Source organism: Hipposideros armiger, unplaced genomic scaffold, assembly GCF_001890085.2.
Source record: "Hipposideros armiger isolate ML-2016 unplaced genomic scaffold, ASM189008v1 scaffold_522, whole genome shotgun sequence".
Taxonomy (NCBI): domain Eukaryota; kingdom Metazoa; phylum Chordata; class Mammalia; order Chiroptera; family Hipposideridae; genus Hipposideros; species Hipposideros armiger.
The window spans coordinates 467,634-493,000 of record NW_017731872.1 but is presented as its reverse complement, the minus strand read 5'-3'; the positions used below and the strand labels follow the sequence as shown (position 1 = coordinate 493,000).

Genomic DNA, 25,367 nt, shown 5'->3' with positions numbered 1-25,367 from the left:
CGAGTGTGGTAAAATCGCATAACAGCAAAATCGCATAACAGCCGAGCATACACCCAGCAGCGCTGCTGATGCCTGAACGGTATGTGGAATGAAGTGGGTGGGCATCGGGAGGCCACTATGGCACGGGGCAAGTACTATGGGCAGTCTATCTGAAGTGTACCTGGCGTATAAGACGACCTCCCACTTGGAGGCATATTTTTCAGGGCCAAAAAATCGTCTTATACGCCAGCAAATACGGTAGACTTACTCCCAACCTGGTAATTTCACTTCTATCTATCCTATGGAAATCAGTCAAAACACAGGAAAAATTTTATGAGCAAAGCTGTTCATCTCATGATCAATAAAATGGCAAAGATAGTATATAGTATCCATGTGAAGCACATAAACTATGACGGATTCATTACGTAGTCTGTAACATTACTAATTTTCTTTTAAATACAGGAAATTATTATAATTGAAAAAAAGTATAAAAATTTTCACTGAAAAACGACTTAACTTAAATTCATAAAGTATTTACTTACAATGTTTACCTTTGAGAGATGAATTTATAATTAATTTTCTACTGTATACTTTTTGCAACCTTCCTATGTATTTTATCCTTTGCATGTATTTTTAATATTTAAAAAACAGGTAAGCACCTACCCTGATAAACTTGTTCCAGAAATTTCACTAGGAGAAGAATGGCTGAGTGGAGAAGTAGAAGGTCTGAAGCTATCCTGGTCATCTTCTGAACCACGTCCACCATGCTCAGGAGGATTTTTCAAATCTATCAGAAAGGTATATTTTCTAATGAGAACAACCACCACCACCACCACCCTCCAATTTTGTGAATGTTATCAATTACTCTGACACTTACCAACATTTTCAGGTGAGATTAAGAAATGTTTTCCAAAGGTTACATGCTTTTCACTGCTGCTTGTTTCACTAACATATTCATTTTGCCTCTGATTTTCTCTATTATTTTTCATTTCTTCACACTCTTCTGACAGCCAAAGGGATGCTATTCTAGGGCTCCTTACTAATGAATAACTATTAGATGTTGGAGTACATATTGAGGTAGCTTTTTTACTGTTACCAATATGTGGAAATTTGTTGTCAATGGAGTATGTCTTCACATCAACTATTGCACTCTCAATCTTTCTTATATTTGTAAGAATTGAATTTGAAGAGTTTATGGTTCTTAATGATTCCTGGTTTTCACTGTCGCCATTTTTACCATAAAAAATAGCTGCCATATTTTCTTCTGGTTCCCTTACACTTATACTAGTAGCACCTAAGTCCACTATATGGTTGTCATGCGTAGTCCATTCTTTCGGCAAAGAAAAATCCCAAACGTCAGACACATCAGCTCTTGAAAAGTTTTCCAGTCCACGTTCACATCTACTAACTTCAGTTTTTTTAAGGTATTTCTCCATATCAAATGTACTGGATCCATTACTTTTTTCTAAATCATTAGACAAAAAATGAGACACAATGGAACAGTCCTTTTGTTTGTCATCTTCCTGAAAAGTCTTCTCTCTGGTTTTATTTGAAAGTGTCTTGATCATGGCGGCAAATTCAGAAGGATCAGTACTCACTGATGCATTTGCAATTGCTGAAGCAATAGTGCTTATCCTAAGTACAGAATCACCACCATCAGGTAGCTTGCCTTTGCATCTTTGGGGTTTGCTGTTCATGAAGAAAGTGTCCTAGAAATGAGAAGCTTTACATCAGATAAACTTATCTCAGGTCCATGGCAGGTACATATTAGTTTAATTTCTATTTTTGAGCGCTACATAAGACTTAACAGCAGCAGGAAATTAATGATATAACAGTTAAATATCCTAATGAAATAAGACAGCTTTTATCAACTTTAATTTTAGAGTGCTGGGTTATTTACATAATCAGATTATCAATTGCTTTAAAAAAAATCCTGAAGAGTTAAAAGAGATGGTAAAACTGAATCAAAGAATAATTTAAAACCAAGAAATTAAGATAATGAGATTGAGAAGGCACTGAGCCATTGTGATTGCCAAGTACAGTTCCTGGAAATTTCATTCAATTGTTAAAATTATTTATAAGCAAGACATAAATAGAAATCATGAGTGAAAAAATGAAATGGAACCAAAGTAAAGAAACACAAACCTATTTAATATTCAAAAATATTAAATATTAAATGAACCAAAGTAAAGAAACACAAACCTATTTAATATTCAAATTACAAACTAAGACTTCTGCCTCCAGTAAACTTTCTAAGGTGATGGGAATGTTCCACATTTTAACTGTTGTGTTGTTTACATGGGTGCATGTATTTATCAAATTTCATCAAAATGTAAGCTTAAGATCTGTGCATTTTACTGTGTATAAACCATACTTCATAAAATTAATTTAAGCAGACAAAGTACTGCAAATCAGCTCTTGCTGAGATCAGTCAGAATTGGACAGCATATCCATAGGCATTCCTTAGAAGGCACTGGAGAGCTAAAAGATGGAGTAAAAACCTACGGGGTCAAAATTCAAAAGAAAAAAATCCCAGCGAGATGAGCTCATTAATGAGGATGATTTTCCCTAGGGTATCTGCTGCTTCATAAAGTGGCAGCTGATAAAACTTCAAAAAGAAGTTTTTGTGGGAGTTAGGGTACATAAAACCTCAGTTCAGAGTCCGCTAATGATGATGGCAGGGGTGCCCCTGGTAAAACTCATGCTTTAGGATGAGACTACAAAGGGCTACACTAGGAGTGAAGGTAAACAGACTGGCCCTCATAAGGACTGAGGCCCAGCTCTAACCAGCTCAATCCCAGAAACTGGATTAAAATGATCTGAGATTGCTCGAGTTCTTTGCTCCCTTTCAGAAGCAAACATAAACCCTGTCTAGAAGCTAGCATCTCCCACAGCCTCAGATTATTTCAACTTTTCCTATAAAAGCCCACCCCTCAATCAATGAATGATACATGATGTTCCAAAATAATATGGCCCAAATCCAAGAAAAACAGACCCATGGAGGATCCAGAAAATAGAGTCATCAGGATCCAAAACACATCTAAATCTAAAATCTACAACATAAACATCTAAAACATAAAATATAAAACATAATTAAATAAAAGACGACACTGAAACTCTAGCAGAGGACTAGAAATTATAAAGAACTAAATGTAAATTACATAATTGAAAAATACAATAACAAATTAAGAACTCAATGGATGTTGACAACAAACTGGACACAACTGAAAAGAGAGTCAGACTTGGAAGAGAAGTCTGAAGAAAATAATCCAGAATGAACCAAGAAAGAGAAAGTTAACGGAAAATACACAAATGAACAGAAAGAATGTAACAGAAAAAAAGGATATGCTGACAAAGTCCAAAACATGTAACTGAACTCTCAGAAGAGGAGAGGAAATGGAACACAAGTTATATTTGAAGAGATACTGGCTAAGAATTTTGTAAAATTTGTGAAAGTCAACAATGCAAGAGTTAAGAAGTCCTATGAGCCCCAAGCACGATAAAAGTCAAGATACCGAAGCACATAATAAAATGGACAAAAACAAAACAAAGAAAAAAAAATTTAAAGCAGAGATAAGATACATTACCTTTAATGGGGTTAGTAAGATTGATAGCAAACTTTCACAATGAAATTATGTAAAATAATATATTCAAATTGCTAAATGTTGTTTCTAACCTGAAAGTCTATACCAAACAAGTCTATATATCAAGAATGAAGGTGAAATAAAGATATTTTTAGAGAGACAAACACAGATAACTCATCAGCAGACCCTTACTAAAAGAAATTTTAAGGATATTCTTCAAGCAAAAGAAAATTTATCTCAGATGGAAGGTCAGAGATGCACTGTGGTTGTATATAATAATAGTAATCACCATCATCATCACTACCATGTGTTATGGGGTTTAAATAGAGAGAATTAAAATATAAAACAATAGAAGCTTATAAGCTTATAATAGTAGCTTATAAATGGAGTATAATTGAATGCTTTATGATCTTTATAAACTCAAGAAAGAGTTAAAAAAATAAAAAACAACCCCCCAAATTTTTATTACACATTAGTAAGCAAAGGACACAAGCTGTAATTTCTTGGGTAATCACTAAAATAACAGAAAAAGAATATATAATTACTAAATTAGTAGAGGGAAAAAAATTGGAATATAAAATACTCAATCCAAAAAATGCAAAAAAGAAAAAGAACAAAGTCCAGATGAAACAAACAGAAAGTGAGTAATGAGAGCAGATTCAAACCCCCATATATTGGGAATTCCATTATATATAAGTAAAAAGAAAGATTGTGGGACTGGTTGAAAAATAAAATTCAACTCTTTGTTCTTATAAAAGAAACTTATATCTAAGATATAAGGATACAAAAAGGTTGAACATAATATGAAAAAGATATAGGATATAAACACTAACTAAAGAGAGCTGCTGTTAAGTATGTTAATATCAGACGAGACTTAAAGCATAAGGCATAATTAGAGAAAATGGGAGTCATGCACAATGATAAAAGGTTCAATTCACCAGAAAAAAAGAACAATTCTAATTTGTATGTACCTAAAAACATAGCCTTGAAAATATGTTTCAATTTTATTGAAAAATAATTGACATATATCACTGTGTTAAGTTTAAGGTGTACAGCGTAACGGTTTGATTTACATATATTGTGAAATGATTACTGCAATAGCTTGGATTAACATCCATCATCTCATAGATACAATAAAAGGGAAAGAAAAAAATCTTTCTCCTTGTGACAAGAATTCTTTGAATGTACTCTCTTAACAACTTTGCTATACAGTCATCTGTTGCTTAATGAAAGGTTTACATTCTGAGGTCTTCAGGGGCAATAACACACATGGAGCTGCCATCTATGAAAACAATGCCTTCTTCTGGAAGAAGACCTGAAGGAGCTGCCTAAGGCTCTCCTGCCTGAGGAGGTGTCACTCTTTTCAGAAATATGTCCATGGTAGTGTGCTTGGTTTGTTTCTTCTTTGCATCACAGATTTGCTTGTAAGCAGATAACGAACCATGAACATTCCTCTCTATTAATGAAAACCTTTCTGTGTTGGGATCCATGTTTTCAAACTTTTTAAAAAGCTCGTTGAGGTCTACAAAAGCTTCTGCTAAGCCCTTCAGTGTGAATTTTCTTCAGCATTCTTTTTCTAGTCCTGTAGTTTCCTTTTCTGTTGCCTCTTCTTCAGCTATGCACTATTCCAGTTCCAACAACTTTTCAGTCAGTTCCCCAGGAACCACCTCCAGAAGCAACTCCATGTCACCGTCATCCACACCCAGGTTAAAGCTGTTCGTCATCTCAACCACAGCCTTGTTGGTTTTTGCAACCTCCTCATCCTTGGAAAATCCGTTGAAGTCATGGATGAATCTCCTGAATGTCTTCTTCCAAATACCATTCATACATTCCTTGGTGACATTACCCCAAACTCAAGTAAGCTTCTTGATGCAGTCGTAGATGTTGTAATCCTTTCAGAATTGCATCAGTGTCTTCCTCAGTTGCAGCGATAGCCTGGGCAAAGGTCGTCCTCAGGTAGCAGGCCTTACAAGCTGCTACAACTCCTGAATCTACTGGTGGGATCAAAGAGGTAGTGTCTGGAGGCAGAAACACACTTTGATATTGTGATGAAGATCACCATTAAAAGGAGGATGTCTGGGAGAAATATCAACAATAAGAAAATCTTGAAAGGTATGTTATTCTCTAAACAGAACTTCTTAATATTGCTGGCACAGCAATTCAGGAGGGCATCTTAGAAGAGGCACTGGGTCATCCATGACTTCTTATCACTCCTGGAGCACACTGGCATTGTGTGCTTACCAATAAGCTTGAAGGCCTTGGGGTTCTCACTGTACCTCAAACAGTTTCAGTTTGTAGCCTGCAACACTGACCCAAAGCAAGACTGTTATCCTGTCCTTAAAGCCTTGAAATCTGGCATTGACTTGGCCTCCTCATGGATCAGTCCTTTCAGGCATCTGTTTCCAAAATAGGAAAGTTTCATCCATATTGAATATTTGCTCTGGCAAGTAATTTTCTTCCACAATCTTCTTATCTAGAGTTTCCAAAAATTCTTAGATGCCTTCTCATCAGGACTTGTAAACTCACCACTCACTTTCACATTATGTAATGAATAATAATTCTTAAATCATTTAAACCACCCAGAGCTAGCAGTAAACTCAACATTGTAGTTGAGTCCAACCTTTTCTTTCAATATCACAAACAAACTATTCACTTGGGCCATGATCCTCATGGTGCTGAGAGGGATACACTTCAGTGTTCGGTCTTCAATCCAGGTCATTAGAAGTTTCTCCATGTCTGATACAGGCCCTTCTTGAACTTTTGTTAGTCTTTCCACCTTCAGTGAAGCAGATCCTGTAATAGCTTCCGTCACTTTAAACTTGTTCTTCAAGATTGTAGCCCTGGTGGAATGGGACATGCCTAACTGGCGAGCAATAACCAACACTGATTTTCCACCTGCGTAGTCCTCAGTAACTTTTTTTTAAAACAATCTTTATTTATGGGACACTGCAAGATATGAAATTGCACATAGAAAAAAAAACAAACCCACCAAGAGGAGAAGCTTCATACAGTATGTAGTTTGAAACTGTTCAAGTACAGTTTTGTTTGTAAAAAGTGCTTCAATAACAAACCACATTTAAAAAGAATTCTTAGTGGAGAAACAGTAAGACAAACTTATATCAAACATAGCACACAACTTTATGCCTCAGCTGTACAATCTAAAAGCTAAAGGTTCCAGGAGTGCCATCCTGAACTTGGAATGTATAGCATTCAGAGGCAGTTTCTAGCACAACATTCTGATCTTCCTCTACAGAAAAATGCTTCTCAATCAATTTTAACAAAGCTTTGTACATAGACTCATCATTTCCATGGTTTTACAGATTCGGTTTTGTCCAAACTTCCACATTCTTCAATCATATATACTAAGTTTCTCAGTTTCACCTAGTTTCTCAGCAGCCTGAAAGATATTTCTAATGGCATCCAGAATAATTTTGGTATCTTTCGCAGTTAAGAGGTTCATCAATGGTTCTATTATGCCATAATGAATGAGGTATACAATCAGTTCAACTGTTCCACCACTTGCACGAGTACAGTTGGTTACAGCCCATATAGCTCCCTTTTGTGTCTTAAAGTCTGCCTTAGAGAGAACACCAATGAAAAATTGGACTAATCTATGATTCACAACTTGCTGCATGTGGTCCCAGCGGCCAGCTGTGATGTATGACATTGTCCACGTAGCTTCCTTCTGAATATTAGTTTTGGAGTTCGTTAGCAGGCTGGGGAAGACAGCAAGTACTCCCACATCTATTACAACCTGAGTCTGTTCATCTGTCCCAGTTATAGTATTTCCTATGGCTCTTAGCACAAGAGTCACAATTGGAAATTCAGTAGGCTCCAAGAAGTTTCACAAGTCGGGGCACAACTCCTGTTTTCACGACCATTTCAATCCATTCATTTGGACTATCAGTAAGGTAGGAAATGCCCCAGCAGCTGTTTGCTAATACTGCTAGATCATCATGATGCAGGAGGTGAACTAAAGTAGGAAGAATTTGCTCAACAGCAAATCTAACGGGAAAGCAGGATTTTTGTTGCGACAAAGGTTTGAAACTGTCCAGGTAAGAGTATGTTAAGTAACCACACGCTAAAGATGACAGACATATCAGGAACCGCAAGAAGAGCCAACAGTGGGTCAACTGCACCATACCTGACAACCAAGTCTCAGAACACTGAACCATCACCTGCAATGTTTCCTAGAGCACAGGGCGATGCCAATAGAGAAATGAATGCTGGCATAGCACCTCCATCTACTACAGCCTTGGTCTGTTCTTATGTTCCAGAAGCAATGTTAGTGAAAGCCCAAGCAGATTCAAACTAAATGGGACTAAAATCAGTTCTGCCCAAGTAGGACACATATTTTGGAATCAAGCCAGCCCAGATTATGTTGTCTATGGGTGCTGTTTTTCCCTAGAAAGCAGTGTGCTAGCAGTTTGAGTAACTTTGGAGCTGGCTTTCCAAATTGTTGCTATTGATGCCTTTGAAAATGTCCTCAAGAGATCAATTTACAGTGTCCTGACTGTTGCGGTTTTCCTGCAGTGGAGAAGCAGCATCTCTAGGAAACAAGCTTACATTTCTCCTTTCAGCATCTGGTCATCCTTCTTAGTTTTCCTTAGCTCCACATTAACTACTATTCGGCACCACCTCATTTCTGTACTGTCTTTCCCTTTGTTCTTGACTCTGTTAAGGAGGGCAGCTGGTGAATTAGCATTCTCATTGGTGGACATGGCTATGAGACAAAGTGAGAGAGCTACACAACCAGCTCAGGCTTTCACAGAAGATGGTGCGGGGGCACACAGGCGGCAGGCTGGCTACTCTGAAAAGGTCCACTACAGATCAGCCCCTAGATGGTGCCCTCAGTAACTTTTAATTTTGTTTCCAGGTCAATTACCTAATATAACCTCTTACTGGCAACATTTGCAGTGGATTTTTTATACTTAGGAGCCACGATGAACAAAACACAGATTAAATTAAGCACAACAGGAAATGAAGGGTAAACATGAGATGTATGAGGCTGATGCTGGCATAACAAGGCATGCTGTTTTACAGCAAACATTTTTTTATACGTGAAAAGGCTACATTCTAAAATAACAATAAAATGTATAGTAAATACATAATCCAGTAACATAGTTGTTTATCATTATCAAGTATTATGTACTGCATGTGCTAAACTTTTATACGACTGGCACTAAATAAGTTTGTTTACACCAGCATCACCATAAACATGCAAATAATGTGTTGCACTATGATATGTTATGTTATGACATATGACAGCTATGATGTCATTAGGTAACAGGAATTTTTCAGCTCCGTTATAATCTTATCGGACCACCAATATATATGCAGTCCATTGTTGACCAAAACATCTTTATGTGATGCATGACTGTCTATCATATATCAGTGCTAACTGTAGTCATTGTCTTGTACATTACATCTAGTACTTATTTTTATTTGTACATCACACCCCCGTGCCTTATTTATTATATAACCGAAGTTTGTACCTCTTGACCCCCTTCATCCTTACCACCCACCCCTAAACCTTCCCCCTCTGGCAACCACCAATCTCTTCTCTGTATGTGTGAGTTTTGTTTAGCCTTGAAGTTTTTTTGGGGTTTTTTTACCTCAGCCATCCTGCTACCTGTTGGCAGCTCAGCGGCTGCTCAGCTCGGGCTGGACTCGAACCGCTGTTGCTCAGAGCTCAAACTCTTGAGCGAGCTCTTAACCAACTGAGCCACTCGGCCGGCCCTAGCCTTGAAAATTTTAAAGCAAACACTGACAGGCTCATAATGAATAATAGACAAATTTACAATCTCAGCAAGAGATTTTAAATACCTAAGTAACTGAAAGAACGAGCTGAAAGAATTAACTAAATAATTATATTTAAAAAAAAAGTAACTGAAAGAATAAGTTTAAGAATATAGATAATTTGATCATGATTTAACAAATTACACCTAAATTAAATATACAGAAGAGAGCAACCAACAATCTCACGTATGGCACTCCTTTCAAGTGCATACAAAACATTTTCAAAAAATGAACAAATGTTGAGACATATACCATGTCTCAACAAATTTCAAAGGACTAAAACCAAAAATTCTCTGACTATAGTACAAATAGCTTAGAATCAAAATTTTAAAATCCCTAAATGTTTGTAAACTAAGCAATGCACTTTAAAATACCGGTCAGCTGGAGAAATTAGAAAATACATTGAATGAAATGATAATGAAAATATGACATATCAAAACATATGGGATGAAAAAAGTATGGGATGCAGTAAGATCCCTGCTTTGGGGAAAATTTATACCATCAGATGCTTATATAAGAAAAGCAGAAAATCAACAAGGCAGAAATATCAACAAGCTAAGCATTCATCTCAAGAAGTTAGAAAAACAACAAAATTAAATCCACAGAGAGTAGGAGGAGAGAAATAAAGACCAAAAAATATGAAATAGAAAACAGAGAATAAATAAAATTGATACATTAATAGTTGAAAAATACCTGAAAAGACTGACCAAGAAAAACAAAAAAAGGGCAAAATAGCCAATATTAGAAATGACAAAGAAGACATCTCCTAAGAACCTAACATATTAAATAATCATGAGGGTATTATAATCAATGTTACAGTGATATATTTCCAAGTTGAGATAAAAGGTTATAACTCCTAGAAAACTACAACTTACTAAAATACAAAAAAGTAAACATCAGAATAATCCTATACCTACTGAAGAAATTGAATCTGCTATTAAAAAGTATTAGTTTTTAATATTTTTAATTCCAGACTCAGATGATTTCACCAACATATTCTACCAAAATCTAAAGAAAGATAGTGCCAAACTTAAAAAACTTTTCCAGAAAATGGAATGAAATGAGACCAGCAAAGCCTTGATACCAAACCGAACAAAAACATTATAATAAAGGGCATTTATCTCACTCGTGAACATAAACGCAAAATTCTAAACTATTAGCAAACTGAGTCCAAAGATCTATAAAGAGAATAATGTATCATGACCCAAGTGAGATTTATTCCAAGTACAGAATAGTTTAACATTCAAAACCCATTTAATGTAATTCACATTACAAAAAGAGAAAGCTCATGTTTATCTTGAATGTGCAAAAAAGCATTTGACAAGATTCAATCTCCTTACAAGTTAAAAACAAAAACAAAATTAGCAAATAAATGTTAGATGGGTATTTTCTTAGTCTGATAAGTAAAAGCCAACAACATATATGATATTTAAAAATAAAACACTGAAAAGCTTTCCCAATAAGTCAAAGAAACCTGACATCATCACTTCTACTTACTACTGTTCCAAGATGCAGTCAAGTAAGGCCACACAAGGAAATGAAGGTATAAAAATTAGAAAGGAATAAATTTGTTATTCTCAGGTGATATAACTGTATATGTATAGAAAAATCCAAAGAATCTACAGAATCTATTGTAGTTAATAGTAAATTTAGCATAGTTACTGCATATAAGGTGAGTATATTTAAAAAACGCATTTCTGGGCCGGCAGAGTGGCGCATTGGTTAAGAGTTGGCTTGGGACACCGGCTCTGAGCAGCACGGCCCTGGTTCAGATCCCACATTAGGGCCAGTGACGCTACGCCCTCTACAGCTAAGATGGTGAACAACAGCTCGACCTGGAGCTGGACTGCCGTGAGTCACCTGCGATGGTGTAGGCTGCAGTGAAGCTGCAGTGGGCTGCCATAAGCTACCGTGAGTGGCTGGCGGCTGGCGTGAGATGCTGGCAGCCAGTATGAGCTGCCAAGAGCCACCGTGAGCGGCCGTTCAGTGGCCGGTGACCAATCTGCCTCACCTGGGAAGAGCGCAATGATAATACCAACATGGGCCAGTGAAGCAACGTCCTCCACAACTAGACTGAAGAACAAAAGCAACGTCCTCCACAACTAGACTAAAGAACACGACAGCTACTTGTCTGTTCCCCTACCCCAATTCCCCAGCGCTGTTCCCCTCCCCTAATTCCAATAAAATCTTTAAAAAATAATAATAATAAAAATAAAAACACATTTCTGTTTAGCCACAACAAATGGAAAATGAAGGTAAGAAAGATAATATTAAAACAATGTTTCTACAACTTACGAAGAAATCCTAACAAAAGATGTACAAAAATATTTGTACAAAAAGATCATAAAATACAGAAAGAAATTAAAACCAAAATGGAACAGAAGATTCAATATTATAAAGATATCAATTTTACTGTTCTATAGACTAAAGGCAATCCCAATTAAAAGTCCAACAGGGTTACTAGTTGGTTGGCTTGTGGATGGTGACACTATGATTTTAAAATACATATGGAAATGCAAAGGGCCAAAAATAGCCAAGATACTTTTAAGGAAATAAAAGAGGGAGGCCTTATTCTACTAGGTTATCAAGACTTATTATAAAGCTACAATATTTAACAGTGTCATATTGACATATGATAGATCCCAACTCTCCATCAATAGAATGGATATATCAACTGCAAAATATTCATATAACAATACTACATAATGAAAATAAACTTCTATTATATTTAATATAATAATTGCATCTAACAAACATTAAGTGAAAAAAACTAAAAGAGAATACATAATACATAACTCCTTATATACAAGGTTCAAAAACAGGTGAAATTAATACAGTGCTAAGGTCAAACAGGAGGAAGTACTGTACAGGAGTGGCAAAAAATTCACTTCTGGGCTGCTGGCAATACTCTCTTTCTTGATCTGGGGAAGGGGGAGTGCACAAGTGTACCAGTTACGATAACTCACCAACCATAAGTTTGTTTTATAACTCTTTTATGTTTATTATATAAACATAAAAAGAAGTTTTTTATAAGTGATAAAAAGTTTTTTATAAGTGATAAATAAGTTTTTTATAAGTGATAAAAAGAAGTGTTTCCAGGGGCCGACTGAGTGGCGCGACGGTTAAGAACTGGCTTGGGATGCCAGAGGGCCCCGGTTCGGATCCCACATATAAGGGCCAGTGACACTGCCCTCCACAGCTAAGATGCTGACCAACAGCTCAACCTGGAGCTGGGCTGCCATGAGTTGCTAGCAACAGCGCAGGCTGCAGCCCTGTGGCAGTGGGTTGCCATGGGCTACCATATGTAGCCAGCAGCCAGCATGAGCGGCCAGCAGCCGCAGTGAGTGGCCGTCCAGAAGCCGGCAACTGATCTGCCTTGCCCGGGAAGAGCGCAATGATGATGCCAACTTGGGCCAGTGAAGCAACGTCCTCCACAACTAGACTGAAGAACAACACGACAGCAACTTGTCTGTTCCCCTTCCCCCAATTCCCCAGCACTGTTCCTATCCCCTCGAATTCCCCAATAAAAAAAAAAAGTGTGTCTAAAAATTTAAAGGACACTTATTATAAAACTAAATTAAAAAAAACAATAAAACAAAAGCCAGCCATGTTATACTGCATATATTTTCCACATGTGACCTTATCTTGATCTTAGACAAGAGCTAAGACAACGTGATTTTAGTTTTCCTTCATGAAAGGCTTACAATACCTCTGTTTTGTCTTTATTGGCAGTTAATGTCACATCATTTTCACCCACTTGTGAAATACTCTCCAGTTCTTCAGCCTGAAGTGTAATTGATTCTTCACTTAGTTGTGTCTCTGATTGTTCATTTAAGTCTCCTGTAGAAAATACACAACATTCAACTTATGTCTATACACTATCTCATAGAAACAGTCTGTGAGATCAAGTTCACTCAACATAATTGCCAAGGAAGAAATCTTTTTACCCCAAATATCTAAGTCATCCTCAGAAAAACTTATTAAATGTAGTCAATAAGACAAAGGACCATACCACTCTTAATTTGACTCAATTCTGCAAAGTCTGAACTTTGAAGAAGACTGTGGATTTTAATTTCTCCCTTGCAAATACTGACAAACTCATTTAATATTTTCTAACTTTAAGCATTTTACAAATACCAAGTTGAATTTTAAAAAATGATTACTTCTTTAATAGAAGTAATAATAGAAACTCAGCTAATTACATATAGATAGCCTCTTCAGCTCCATTGGCACACAGGCTCTTTAAGGACTGGAGCATATGTTGTACAATTTTATATGCTATGTAGCACCAGACATTGTACTAGCAACAAGCAGCTGTTTGATCATTGTATGTTAACCAAAAAAGTTTGATTTAAAATATTTATCACAGATATTTACCATACTTACACTATCACAATTTTAATTCCAAAATACCTCAAGTCCACCTAAATAGTAAATATAATAGTTATAATTCATTAACTCAGTTGTTTAATAGGCCAAAGTTAAATAGCACATTTGAACAAATTATATTTCATTTACTTTGAGTTTTACAAAAGTATTTAGGTGGGTTTTGGCTGACTTGATTCCACTTTAAATTAAAAAGGCAATATAAGAGTCAAATCTGTAACTAATACTGAAAAAGATCTAAGTGGTTTATACGTTGGTACATTTTCACTCATAAAGAACATAATTACACAACTACTTAATTTACAGGTTTAAAAAAAAGGGTTACTAAAAACTCCTCAATTTAATCCATTACCTGAAAATAGATTATGGTTAAGATGAGCCACTTCTTTTTCCAAATTACTTCTTGATAAATCAGATTTTCTTATTAAAGCAACAGGTTCTCTCTTATCTGGAGATCTAATAAAATAACCAAATGATGGCTACAAAATAAACATGTGAATTATTTCCTTAATTTTCAACTGCTTTGAGAAATTCTATACTATTTTATCTCAATGTTGCTAACCTAGCTAAATGACTGCAACAAAATAATTATTTCCATTTAAACTTAAATTACTAGAGATGAACTTTAAAAATCCAAATAGAACCTTTTATTTCCTTATTGCTAGCTATGTTTAAATATTTGAACTAAATATTATCAAGTAAGTTGCCCCTACTAAGAAATTCAAATTAAAACAACCAAGAAATGACACTGTTCCTTCGGTAATTATTACTGAACATCTACTATGTGTCAGGCACTGTTAATAAACACCAGTGACATATCAGTGAGAAAAAAAGACAATATTTCCTGCCTTCCTATAACTTATACTATATGTGTATTTCATTTTACATAATAAATACATCCTCAAATATCTGTATTAAGATTGGTATCTTCCTCCTGACTTGGATGAGTTTCAGAAAGGTTTATATATTCAAGGAGTTTGCTAAAGATCAGGGAATTCACACTCGTCTTTCTTACAGAACTTTCACATGACAGACCTAAAATATGAATCGTTAAATGCACTCACTTTTTAATTGATCTTCACTTGGGAATTTCTTCCCTTGATCCAGCAACTTGAATGCAAGTAACATTTCATAACTAATGCCAAAATAGAAATTCCAAATGATAGACCTATTTTTCCATGATCCAGTGTTTTGTTTATCTGTTTAGTAAGGAATTCAGTTACTCTTCTACTTCTCTCATGTCAAAACTCCCAATCGATCCTGGCAGAAAAATCTGCCTCTCTAAAGTATTTATTTTCATTTTTTAATTCACTGCACAGACGGGACCCACAGTTCAGTTTCAAATTTAAGTTCTGTAAATCAACTGTGAGTTCTTAACACCATAGCTAGTTTTAATAAATACTCCATCCAACCCTAACTCCCTATATGGAATTTATCAACTAGTCCTTTGACTCTACCTTCAAAAGAAATCTTGAGTCCCTGAATTTTTCTGTTTCTGTACTATCATCCTAGCCCCCAGCCTTTGTCACGCCTTTTCCCATGTATTAAGCCTCTCTGCCTGCTTCTACTGTTGCTCTGTGGTTCACTGACCTTCTCCACCCAAACTCCTAACAGATATTTAGCATCCTGTCACACTTAGAGATGGGCCAAGGCACCACAACAAAGTTGCTTCATGCCTCCAAGTACTTCTACCCAGTTAATGTTAGATGATCCCAAGTCCTACAAGGATCCCTCATGATCTGGCCTTTGTCTACTCCTACCATTTAATCCATCCTACCCTCCTCCACCCCGACTCACATTAGCTCTATTTGCATGCTTTCTGATCCTCCAATATGCCACTCCAGTTCCTACCTACCTTCATATATATGGTCTCTGTTTACTGGGAACAGCTTTTCTCCAGATCTTTTGGCTGTCTCATCATTTAGGTAGCAGTTCAATAACATCTCCTCAGATGTCACCCTGACCACCACTGCTGAAGTAGCACCTTATCCTCACTCATTCTTCACAGAACTTATCACTATTGCCTGCATTTTTTATTTCTTGCATGTAATACATGTTATTAAACCAAAACACTCTTATGTTTCAAAATATGTTTTTAAACAACAGATCAAAACAATGAATATTTAAATTCCTCCCACCAACCAATGACATAACAATATCAAATAAACAGGCACTGAATAATTACTGCATGTTAGGTTTGGTGCTAAATGCTTTACATGCACCATCACATTTAATTCTTACAAAACCCTATAAAATAGCATTCCACTTTAGAAACTGGAAAATTAAGGCATAGAGGAGTTAAGTCAGTTGTTTTATGTCACTGAACTTGTTAAAGGGCAGAATTAGAACTGGAGGCAGGGTCTGACCTACTACTATTCGACCTAAGCGTTTTACCACTATTGTGTCACGTCCCTATTCTGTTTCTGCTTCAACAAATGGTCTAGCTGTACCATCATAATGTTCAAACATAAGGGCTGGTCAACTTAACCGCATGGAGCACACATGGTACTTACTCTTTTCACATTGCAACCACCACCAAGACAGCCAAGAGCTTCAGATCTTTGAGCAAAGAACTCTCCTAAAGATAGACGTAAATAACTGGCATCATCTTTGTCCAAATCTGATGTGCTAAGTGATTTTCTTAACAAATTGTAATTAACTGAAGTTCCCCAGGACGTATCCCCTAGAGCAACTGAAGTGTTCTGGGCATCTATGTTTTCTTCCTAGGAAGAAAGTTATTGTTTCATGTTATTTACCCAGCAAGCCGTCTTTATGTTCTTCCCATATGCAAAAAATAAAAAAAAAATAACTAAAAAAATATAAACATTTACATTTTTTTTAAAATTTGGACAAATTCATGCCTAAGCAGCTAATAAAGGTAATGAAGTCCAGAAAAAGAGAAATTCATTTTTCATACTTGAGTTATAATATGCATTGTTTTAATACACTGTTTAATCAAACACTGACTTTCATTAATATAAATCTTTAGAAAGGAGCATATCGTCAATAAAAACAAATAGCATTACCTCATTTTAAAACATGGTTAAAAACAATAAAAATATCTTTGAAGACTATTAAGGTGATTTTAAGCGAATTAAACATTATTTTAGTATGCCAGTTATTTTTTTAATTAATAATTTAGCGTGTGAAATAAAAAGCAGAAATTGTCTAAATATGAGAAAAACAAGACATAATTCTATACTAACTATATATATATATATATATGTATATATATATATTCAGAAATGAAAATTTTGCCTACATTTAAATACAGGAAAATTTTTTAAACCTTGATTAATGCCAATAAAATACAAACCTGAATAAATTGGTGCTCTTTATTAAATTCTTCTTCATCTTGTGCAATCAAATCCAATGCCTCAGCTTAAAAAGAATAGGTTTATTAAATTATACAAATGCTAATTAAATGCTAGGATATAAATAAAACATAGCTAGTAGGGAAAATGAAATATACTAAAGTAATAAAATTTTTAAAAAGTATGTGAAAGCTTCTATTACATGACTGATACATCTGTATTAAGTACATTAAGTCTGTGGCTCTCAAATTTTGGGTAATGACCACACTACTGTGGCTGATTTAATCAGTTACTAAGGTGCCCTAATTTACTAAAGAGGCTTTACAAAGTAAGCTTGGAATCTAAAGAACAAAATAAATGAACAAACAAAACAGAAACAGGCTCAACAATATAGAGAACAAATTGAGTTTCCAGAGGGAAGGGGGGTTAGAGAGCTGGGTGAAAAAGGTGAAGGAATTAAGAAATACAAATTGATAGTTACAAAATACTCATGGGGATATAAAGTACAACACAGAAAAAATAGTCAATAATATTGCAACAACTACGTATAGTGCCAGGTGGGTACTAGACTAATCAGGGGGAATCAATGCATAATTTACATAAATATCTAACCACTAAGCTATACACCTGAAACTAATATAAAATATTGAATGTTAACTGTAACTGAAAAAATAATTTTAAAAAGAGATTCACATTAATTTTAGCTTTGAAGAGTTGGCACACATGAGTTAATAAGGTCTTAGTCCATGAATACCTGCAGGATTTCATCTGGAACCATGAGATTGACAAGCCATTCTGTAAACTTGTCATGAAGACATCTGCTGGGGTGCCCAACCACCCATTTGCCCAGGACTGTCCCAGTTTTAGAAAGGAAAAGTCCCATATCCCAGCAAACCCCACAGCCTGGGTAAACTGGGACAGTGGTCACCCAATATTTGTCCTCAAAGTTCCTGTAAGCACCTCAGTTCACCTTAGGGAAATGAATGGGCCCAGACACCTTCAAGCTCTAAGCCAAGGCCACAAACTAAAATGCCTCAGAGGCTCAGGGTGGATGAGCAAAGAAGGCCAGGTATAACACAATAGGCAGTGGTGGGACAGTGGCAAATTAGAAAGCATATGATCCTGCTCAAGCATTAAAATTAAAAAGAACTTTAAACATTTGGCTAAATCAGAAAAGTCTGCAAGCTAGACTCTAGACTGCCTATCTGGTGCCCACTCTGCGCCTTTTCCTGGTACTTCAGGATAGTAGCAGAAAGGGAAAGAGTGAAGAGTAACCCAGAAGGGACAGTCCACTTGTGGCCCAAATACAAGAGATGTCCCCCACTCTCACTAGTCCATCAAGGGCTAATCAGATCCAAACTGCCCTTTCGGAAACCCTCAGACTCCAACATTAACATCTTGAGACAAAATGAGAATAGATACAGGAGAATATTTCCAGTCAGGAAAAGTAGAGCACCAGAATTCTTGTTAGGATAGTTAGGATAGTTCTTTACCTTGGGAACCCATCGCTTCTTAAATAAACACATTCTAACCAAGAGGTCTATGAATGAGCATTAGGAGAATCATGAAGCTCCTGGAATCACATGCAAAACAGTATCTTCCACATCAAAAGTTTTCTATGAAGATTCTCTGTGGGGTCCCATAACTCAAAGTAAGTTAAAAAAAACCACTGCACTAAAATGTGCAAGTATCAACCAACCAAATCTAAAAGCCAAGATAAAGGAAGTAGGAAATCAGCCCATAAAAAGGTAACCCAGAAAACCTAATTTATTTCAATGAGTTAAATATCACGTTTTTAAATCACTAAGTAAACAATTCCAAATGCTATATTATACTCCTAAGTACTTTTTCTCTGAACTTTAAAGAGCTTCTTCAGTTACAAATCTACAGTATTACTGTTACCTTGTATGCTCATCAGAAATTAGTCACAAATTATGAGAAAGCAGAACTTCCTTTTTCAGTCTATGCCCAACTGTTTGCCAAATCTAAAACAATAGTTCTTTCAAATGTCTCCTGAATATTTTAGTTGTTAAAATTTGAAGCAGCCCTTATATCCCACTCCTTCACCCTCTCCCTGCCCAGAAGTAATGTAGTACCCCAGATATACGTAGCTATCAGAGAGGGCAGAAATGAGGGAGAGGAACAGTATCTCTTTAGTAAATTTTCTGAACAAAGTTTAAGTGGGTAAGTTTTCATTTAAAGTGTCTTTGACATTATAAAAATTATGCTCTTGGTCCAATCTTCCTCTTCTGTATATTTCTTACATTTTCAAAATTCCCTTCCCCCTTCCTATAAAAACGCTCCCATTTCATTCCCAGGTTTCCCTTGATCTTATCCATCCTTTCTTCCATCAAATTTTTTAATAGCTTTCCAAAATCATTTTCTCCATTACCTCACCACCCATGCCAGTCATCCCACAAAGATGGTTTCATTGAATTCTTCCATTACCTATTTATTTTTCCTTTAATAGTAATATGTATGTATTATATGTATATGTATACATAATATATGTATATTATGCTTCAATAAAGACTTTTTAGAGGTTAACCAAATGACATAAAAGGGAATACAACACTGAAAAATCTCTCCCGCATCCCTGACCCAACTTACCACACCTCCAGAAGCAACCAGTGTATAAACTACCCCTGAAATTCCTATTTTAAAATATTTGGTTTTTGAGTTCAAGTAGCTTGATTCCTGTAATCAATTTCTTCTTTTTAAAAATCTTTCCACTATATGCATTTACAAATACATGGGTCCTCCCATCTTCCACCTTTTTACATAAATGTTAGAATATTTTATATCCTTTTCTATTTCTTGGATTTTAAATAACTTATTTTGGTGATCATTTTATATCAGTACCTAAAGAGCTCCTTTACCTTTTTTTAAATATATATACCCATAGGGAAATTCCTTGTATGGATGTACCTTAATCAGTCCCCTATTTTGTACATCCATGCTACTTCCAACCTTTCATTATTATAAACAATGTGCAAGTAATAACACTGAACATACATCACAAACCATTCGTGCAAGTGTATCTGAAGAATATACTCCGAAGAGAACTGCCTGGTTACAGGGCATGTGCATCTGTAATTTTGCTAGGTGCTGCAAGACTGCTGCACTTAGAGGCTGTGTGTATAATGCTTAAGGATACCTATTTCCCTCACACTCTTACCAACATCGTTTTATTACCAAACTTTTGGATCACTGCCAATGAAATAACTAAAAAATAGCACCTTGGGGTGATTTTACTCTGCGTTTCTTTCCGTAAGTAAAAATGAACTTTTTTATTTAACCATCATTTATATTTCCTTTCCCATAAACTATCAGTTTATATCCTTTGCCCAATTCTATACTGAGTAGTTGGTCTTTTTATAGTTTATCAGAACTATTTACATATTAGGGAAATGAGCCCTTAATCTATAATATGAATTAGAAATATTTTTTCTCAGTTTGATGACTAGTTTTTTAAAACTTTTTACCAAAGCATAATATACCTATGAAAAGTATATATATAAGTGTACTACTCAATGAATTTTCACAATCGGAACATGTGTGTAGCCACGTCAACACCCCAGATCAAGAAACAGAACACTGCCAACACCCAAAAGGCCACTGCAGCTTCCTTCCCATCACATGCCCTTCCAAGCGTAACCACTATCCTTGTTTCTTACTCCATAGAGCAGGGTATGCTTGAACTGTGTAAGAATAGAATTATATAGTATAATTATTCTCAGTCAGCCTTATTTCATTCAACATATTTGTGAAATTCATCCATGTGGCTACACATCATTCATTCCCATTGCTACACAGCATTCCAATGTATGAATAAACACTATCCATCCCATTTTTGATGGGAATTTCAGAGTTTCTAGTTTGAGGCTAATACGTCTAGTGCTGTTAAAAAATTTTAGTATATGTCTTTTGGTGAACATATACACCCCATATACTGGGTATATACGGGGTCATAAAGTGTGAAATTTATAAAGTTCACCTTCACAAGATACTGCCAAACAAGTTTCCAAAATGGCTGTATCAATTTACACTCCTTACCATTGACTTTTTAAATGACAATGTCAACATCCACTGTTCAATCTGTACCCTTTTGTCCTTTCTAAATCAAGATAACATTGAACAAGCTCTTACTATAACTTAACCTCTAATTTGATGCATATTTTCAACTACTAAATATCCCTACTTCAAACCACAATCATCCAAAATTCTACAATTTTTTGTTTTTCCCATCTCAGTTAATGGTATTGGCATTTTCCCAAGTAACTCAGACCACAAACCTCAATCTTTTCTTGCCTTTCTACTATCCCCTGAAGCCCAGTCATTGAATTCTGACTATTGCATCTCCATGTCTTTCATTAGCTACTTTCTGTTAATTCTCACTGTAACACCGAAGATTTCTGTAACATCTTAAGGAATCTCCCATTCAACTGACCATTGCGGCCAGAAGATTTGCAAAGCAAGTTGGACAAGGAAGTCTTCAGTGGCTCTCAGGGCTTACCAAATAAGCCTCAACTCTTTGACAAGGTAATCAATGTTCTACCCACAGCCCAGCCCTACTGTGCCTCTCCAGCTTCATCTCTTCATCTCATACCACTCTCCCCTTCCCATATCTTGCCACGAATACCGTTCTCGAAACATGCCCATGCTTTCTCATCTCATTCTCTTTCATTGGGCTTTCCATCCATTTGGAATTTCTCATTCCCTGAAATATGTATTTACCCAGTGAAACTCAACCTCAAAAGCCACCTATGGGCCGGCCAAGTGGCTTGCTGGTTAAAAGTTGGCTTGGGATGCAAGCTCTGTGCAGCAGGGTCCCGGTATGAATCCCACATGGGCCAGTGACGCTGCACCCTCTACAGCTAAGATAGTGAACAACAGCTCTACCTGGAGCTGGACTGCCATGAGTCGCTGGTGAGGGCGTAGGCTGCAGTGGGGCTGCAGTAGGCTGCCTTAAGCTACCGTGAGTGGCCAGCAGCCAGCGTGAGCGGCTGGCAGCCGGCATGAGCTGCCATGAGCTGCTGTGAGTGGCCATCCAATGGCCGGCAACTGATCTGCCTCAGCCAGAAAGAGCGCAATGATCACAATACCAACACGGGCCAGTGAAGCGACGTCCCCCACAACTAGACTGAAGAACAAAAGGACAGCAACTTGTCTGTTCCCCTTCCCCAACGCTCCCCCAATTCCCCAATAAAATCTAAAAAAAAAGCCACATATGTGAAATCTTTCTGCTACCCACTCAAAAATAAGTTATTTCTCTTCTAAACTCCAAAGCATTTGGTTTGTGTTTCTTATGATGCTAACTGTTGTTCTGTATTCTTATCTTATCCCTCTCAGCTGTGGACAGTTTCTTAACAGCTGTAAAAATGCCTTATCTCTGTTCTTCTATATCACTGGATATTTAAGAGTAGTACATGTAGCAGTTAAAATAATCTCTTCCTCTGGTACCTTCTGAGCCTATTAAAAATAAGAATGGGCTTCACAGGCCACTGCATGCTTTCCTCATCCCAGGTTTAGAGATGCTCAGGGACCGGAGGCCTCAGCAGCACAGAAAAATCTCCAGAGATGAAGATAAAATGCTGTTCATTCTGTAGACCTACTCTAGTTTTCCTCTTTCACTGTCAGAGATTTTGCTAATCAACAAACCTAACTGATTACTAATGCACTCATCCTCTGAGACTTCATTTATCTTTTTCGTCACTTTTCTGCCATCATTCCTACCACACTTCTTAGCTTTTACTCCAAAATGAATTGGCTTTTGTAATTGTTCATTTACCAGAAAATGTCTTTTGTTCAAGACAGATCTTACAAAGAGAAAGTGAAGCGTAAGAGAAAGTAAAGCCCAATTCTACAATATAAAGGTTCTAAACTGAAATAAGGGAGTACTTGTCTGACTCACTGTCCTTGCATAAAGAAAAGGCTCAGCTCACTCTGCAATGATTAACACTGACTAATTCAAGCCCTTGTTCCTATAAAAACAAGTGAAGAGTTATGTACCATATTATGCATTCCAGGAGGGATTTGATGTGGCCAATTTATATATACAGAGTAATTTTCGAACACCATCAGAAACAATGAAAATGGTACAATAAAGTGGTTATCAATACACTTACAACCAGATCTGAAGTCTTCATTCATCTCATCAGTTAGAGATATATTTAAATCTTGTTCTTCATTAAAAGGCGTATAATAAGCAAGGTCAGTGACCCATCTACCTTCTTCATTTTGATAGACCACACTCTGGGGTAGATCAGTTGCTAAAAAATAAAATTCCAAAAATATTCAATGACACATGCAATAAGTAAAATGATATAATATTCATAAATAGTTTTACTTTTTTGACTTATCTTGGTTATCGACATTACTGAAATCTGGCCAAAACTAGTTAGAAAAATGAAAATCCATTTCCCCAAAAGAAAAGTATCTCTCTGATGGTAGACAAGCCTACCTTATAGTACCTTTTACTTACAGTAAAAGTATACAATGGCGAATGAGGGAAAAAGGAATACTTAGAAAGGAACATTTCTACAAGATCTGTAAATAAGGACACCATTTTAAAATTCATAAAGTACTCAAAGATTTTAATATGAAAGATTAGGCAAGTTCTACTTAGAAATATGTTCTATTCAAAATGTATAAACATTTTATATATTTGTTTACTTTTACTTTTTAAAAAAGCCCACTCACGGTCTTTCCTCTTTTCAATGGACTCATAACATTCACATGTTCGCCTTTGGCTAGTTGATGACCGACGAATATCAGTGGAATCAATTCCATTGTCACTAACAGGCTTCAAAGATGCTGTGTTCATATTTTTTTGAATGGACACTTTAGGAGTCTCAGTGTCTAAACACCTATCCATGTGCAAAACCGTTTCTGAATCTGATGCCAAATGCTTATTTTGAGGAGGAGACCATGTCTCCAGCTTTAATGGGTCTACCAAGTCAAAATCACTTTTACTGACATTTGTGTCATGAAAATAAACAGGGTTAAGTTTCACATCAGTATCCCTGATAGTCTTCACCAGAACTTCTTCTCTTGTGCATTCCTTTAAAAACCAATAAGAGAACAACAGTAAGTTTTGTTTTTCATAACCCATTCTAAAATTTTTGGGAAAAAATTACATAGTTGACATAAAATGTTTATTATACAAAAGAACAGACTATACAGTAGTCACTATATTCTTCTAGGCTATGTAAGAACCGATGTTGTGCAATTTATGAAGACCAAAATTGCTAATGTGGTCATGGCAAACATACATCAACAGATTCAGGTACCAAAAGTGGGTCCTACATGATTATTACATTACAGGATGTTGGAAATGTCAATTTAATTTGTATAATTACCACTAAAAGTCTCTACAGGGTTGGAAGCCCATTAGTGTGACCAGCCTCACAAAATTAATATGAAAAACAGACCTTGAAAACACAGATTATTAGCATCTTTTAATAGAAGAACAGCAAAACTACAAATGCCCCTGAGTAGTCCAATGACAATTGTATCAGACACAGCAAATTAAGTCAGTGTCTCAAAACCAAGTTATCCAACATGCTTTCCTAAATGGCACTTATTCTTTCCTAGAATAACAACTGCTGAAAAGAGGCTCAAGTGACTATAGTACTCTTTCCGGACATTTAGCTATGAAAAAAGTGTCAAAAAAGCCTATAACAGCACTCTTTTCTGTTATAAGATGTATGACAAAAACAGCCTCATGGGCAAAGGTTTTAAAGTTAGAATACTAAAAGGAGGTATTATTAGTTCCATATAACAAAAAAAAAAGATGCTAACGTTGAAATAAAGTCTTAAGTTTAAATCCTAGTGCCACCATTTACTAACTGGGTGATTTTGTTATACAAAAAACAAACAGATATGTCTACTTCATATCAAAATAAATTCTAGATGGCCTAAAAATTTAGATGTAAAAGTATTAGGAGAAAATACATATGAATAGTTTTATATTCTTCAGTAGATAATCTTTTTTTTTTTTTTTAATTGGGGAATTGGGGATGGGAACAGTGCTGGGGAATTGGGGGAAGGGGAACAGACAAGTTGCTCTCCTTTTGTTCTATAGTCTAGTTGTGGAGGACCTTGCTTCACTGGCCCAAGTTGGCACCATCATTGCGCTCTTCCCGGGCAAGGCAGATCAGTCGCCGGCTTCTGGATGGCCACTCACTGAGGCTTGAGGGCCGCTCACGCTGGCTGCTGGCTACACACGGCAGCCCACTGCAGCAGGGACTGCAGCCTACACCAGCGACTCACGACAGCCCAGCTCCAGGTTGAGCTATTGTTC

At 36.2% G+C, this 25,367-nt stretch overlaps 1 protein-coding gene and 1 pseudogene across 1 annotated transcript in view; both read right to left on the bottom strand.

Annotated features, from left to right (window-relative positions):
- Positions 1-25,367, bottom strand: part of CEP192 (centrosomal protein 192) — a 131,517-nt gene that overhangs the window by 75,595 nt on the left and 30,555 nt on the right. Inside the window, exons 11-18 of the mRNA XM_019668227.1 lie at positions 23,765-24,125; positions 23,191-23,334; positions 17,065-17,129; positions 16,262-16,471; positions 14,101-14,227; positions 13,072-13,202; positions 857-1,688; positions 643-766 (exon numbers count right to left, since the gene is read on the bottom strand). Coding sequence (XP_019523772.1) covers positions 643-766; positions 857-1,688; positions 13,072-13,202; positions 14,101-14,227; positions 16,262-16,471; positions 17,065-17,129; positions 23,191-23,334; positions 23,765-24,125 — 1,994 coding nt within the window. The remainder of the gene's footprint in view (positions 1-642; positions 767-856; positions 1,689-13,071; positions 13,203-14,100; positions 14,228-16,261; positions 16,472-17,064; positions 17,130-23,190; positions 23,335-23,764; positions 24,126-25,367) is intronic.
- On the bottom strand, positions 6,702-8,284 carry LOC109396442 (importin subunit alpha-1 pseudogene; annotated as a pseudogene).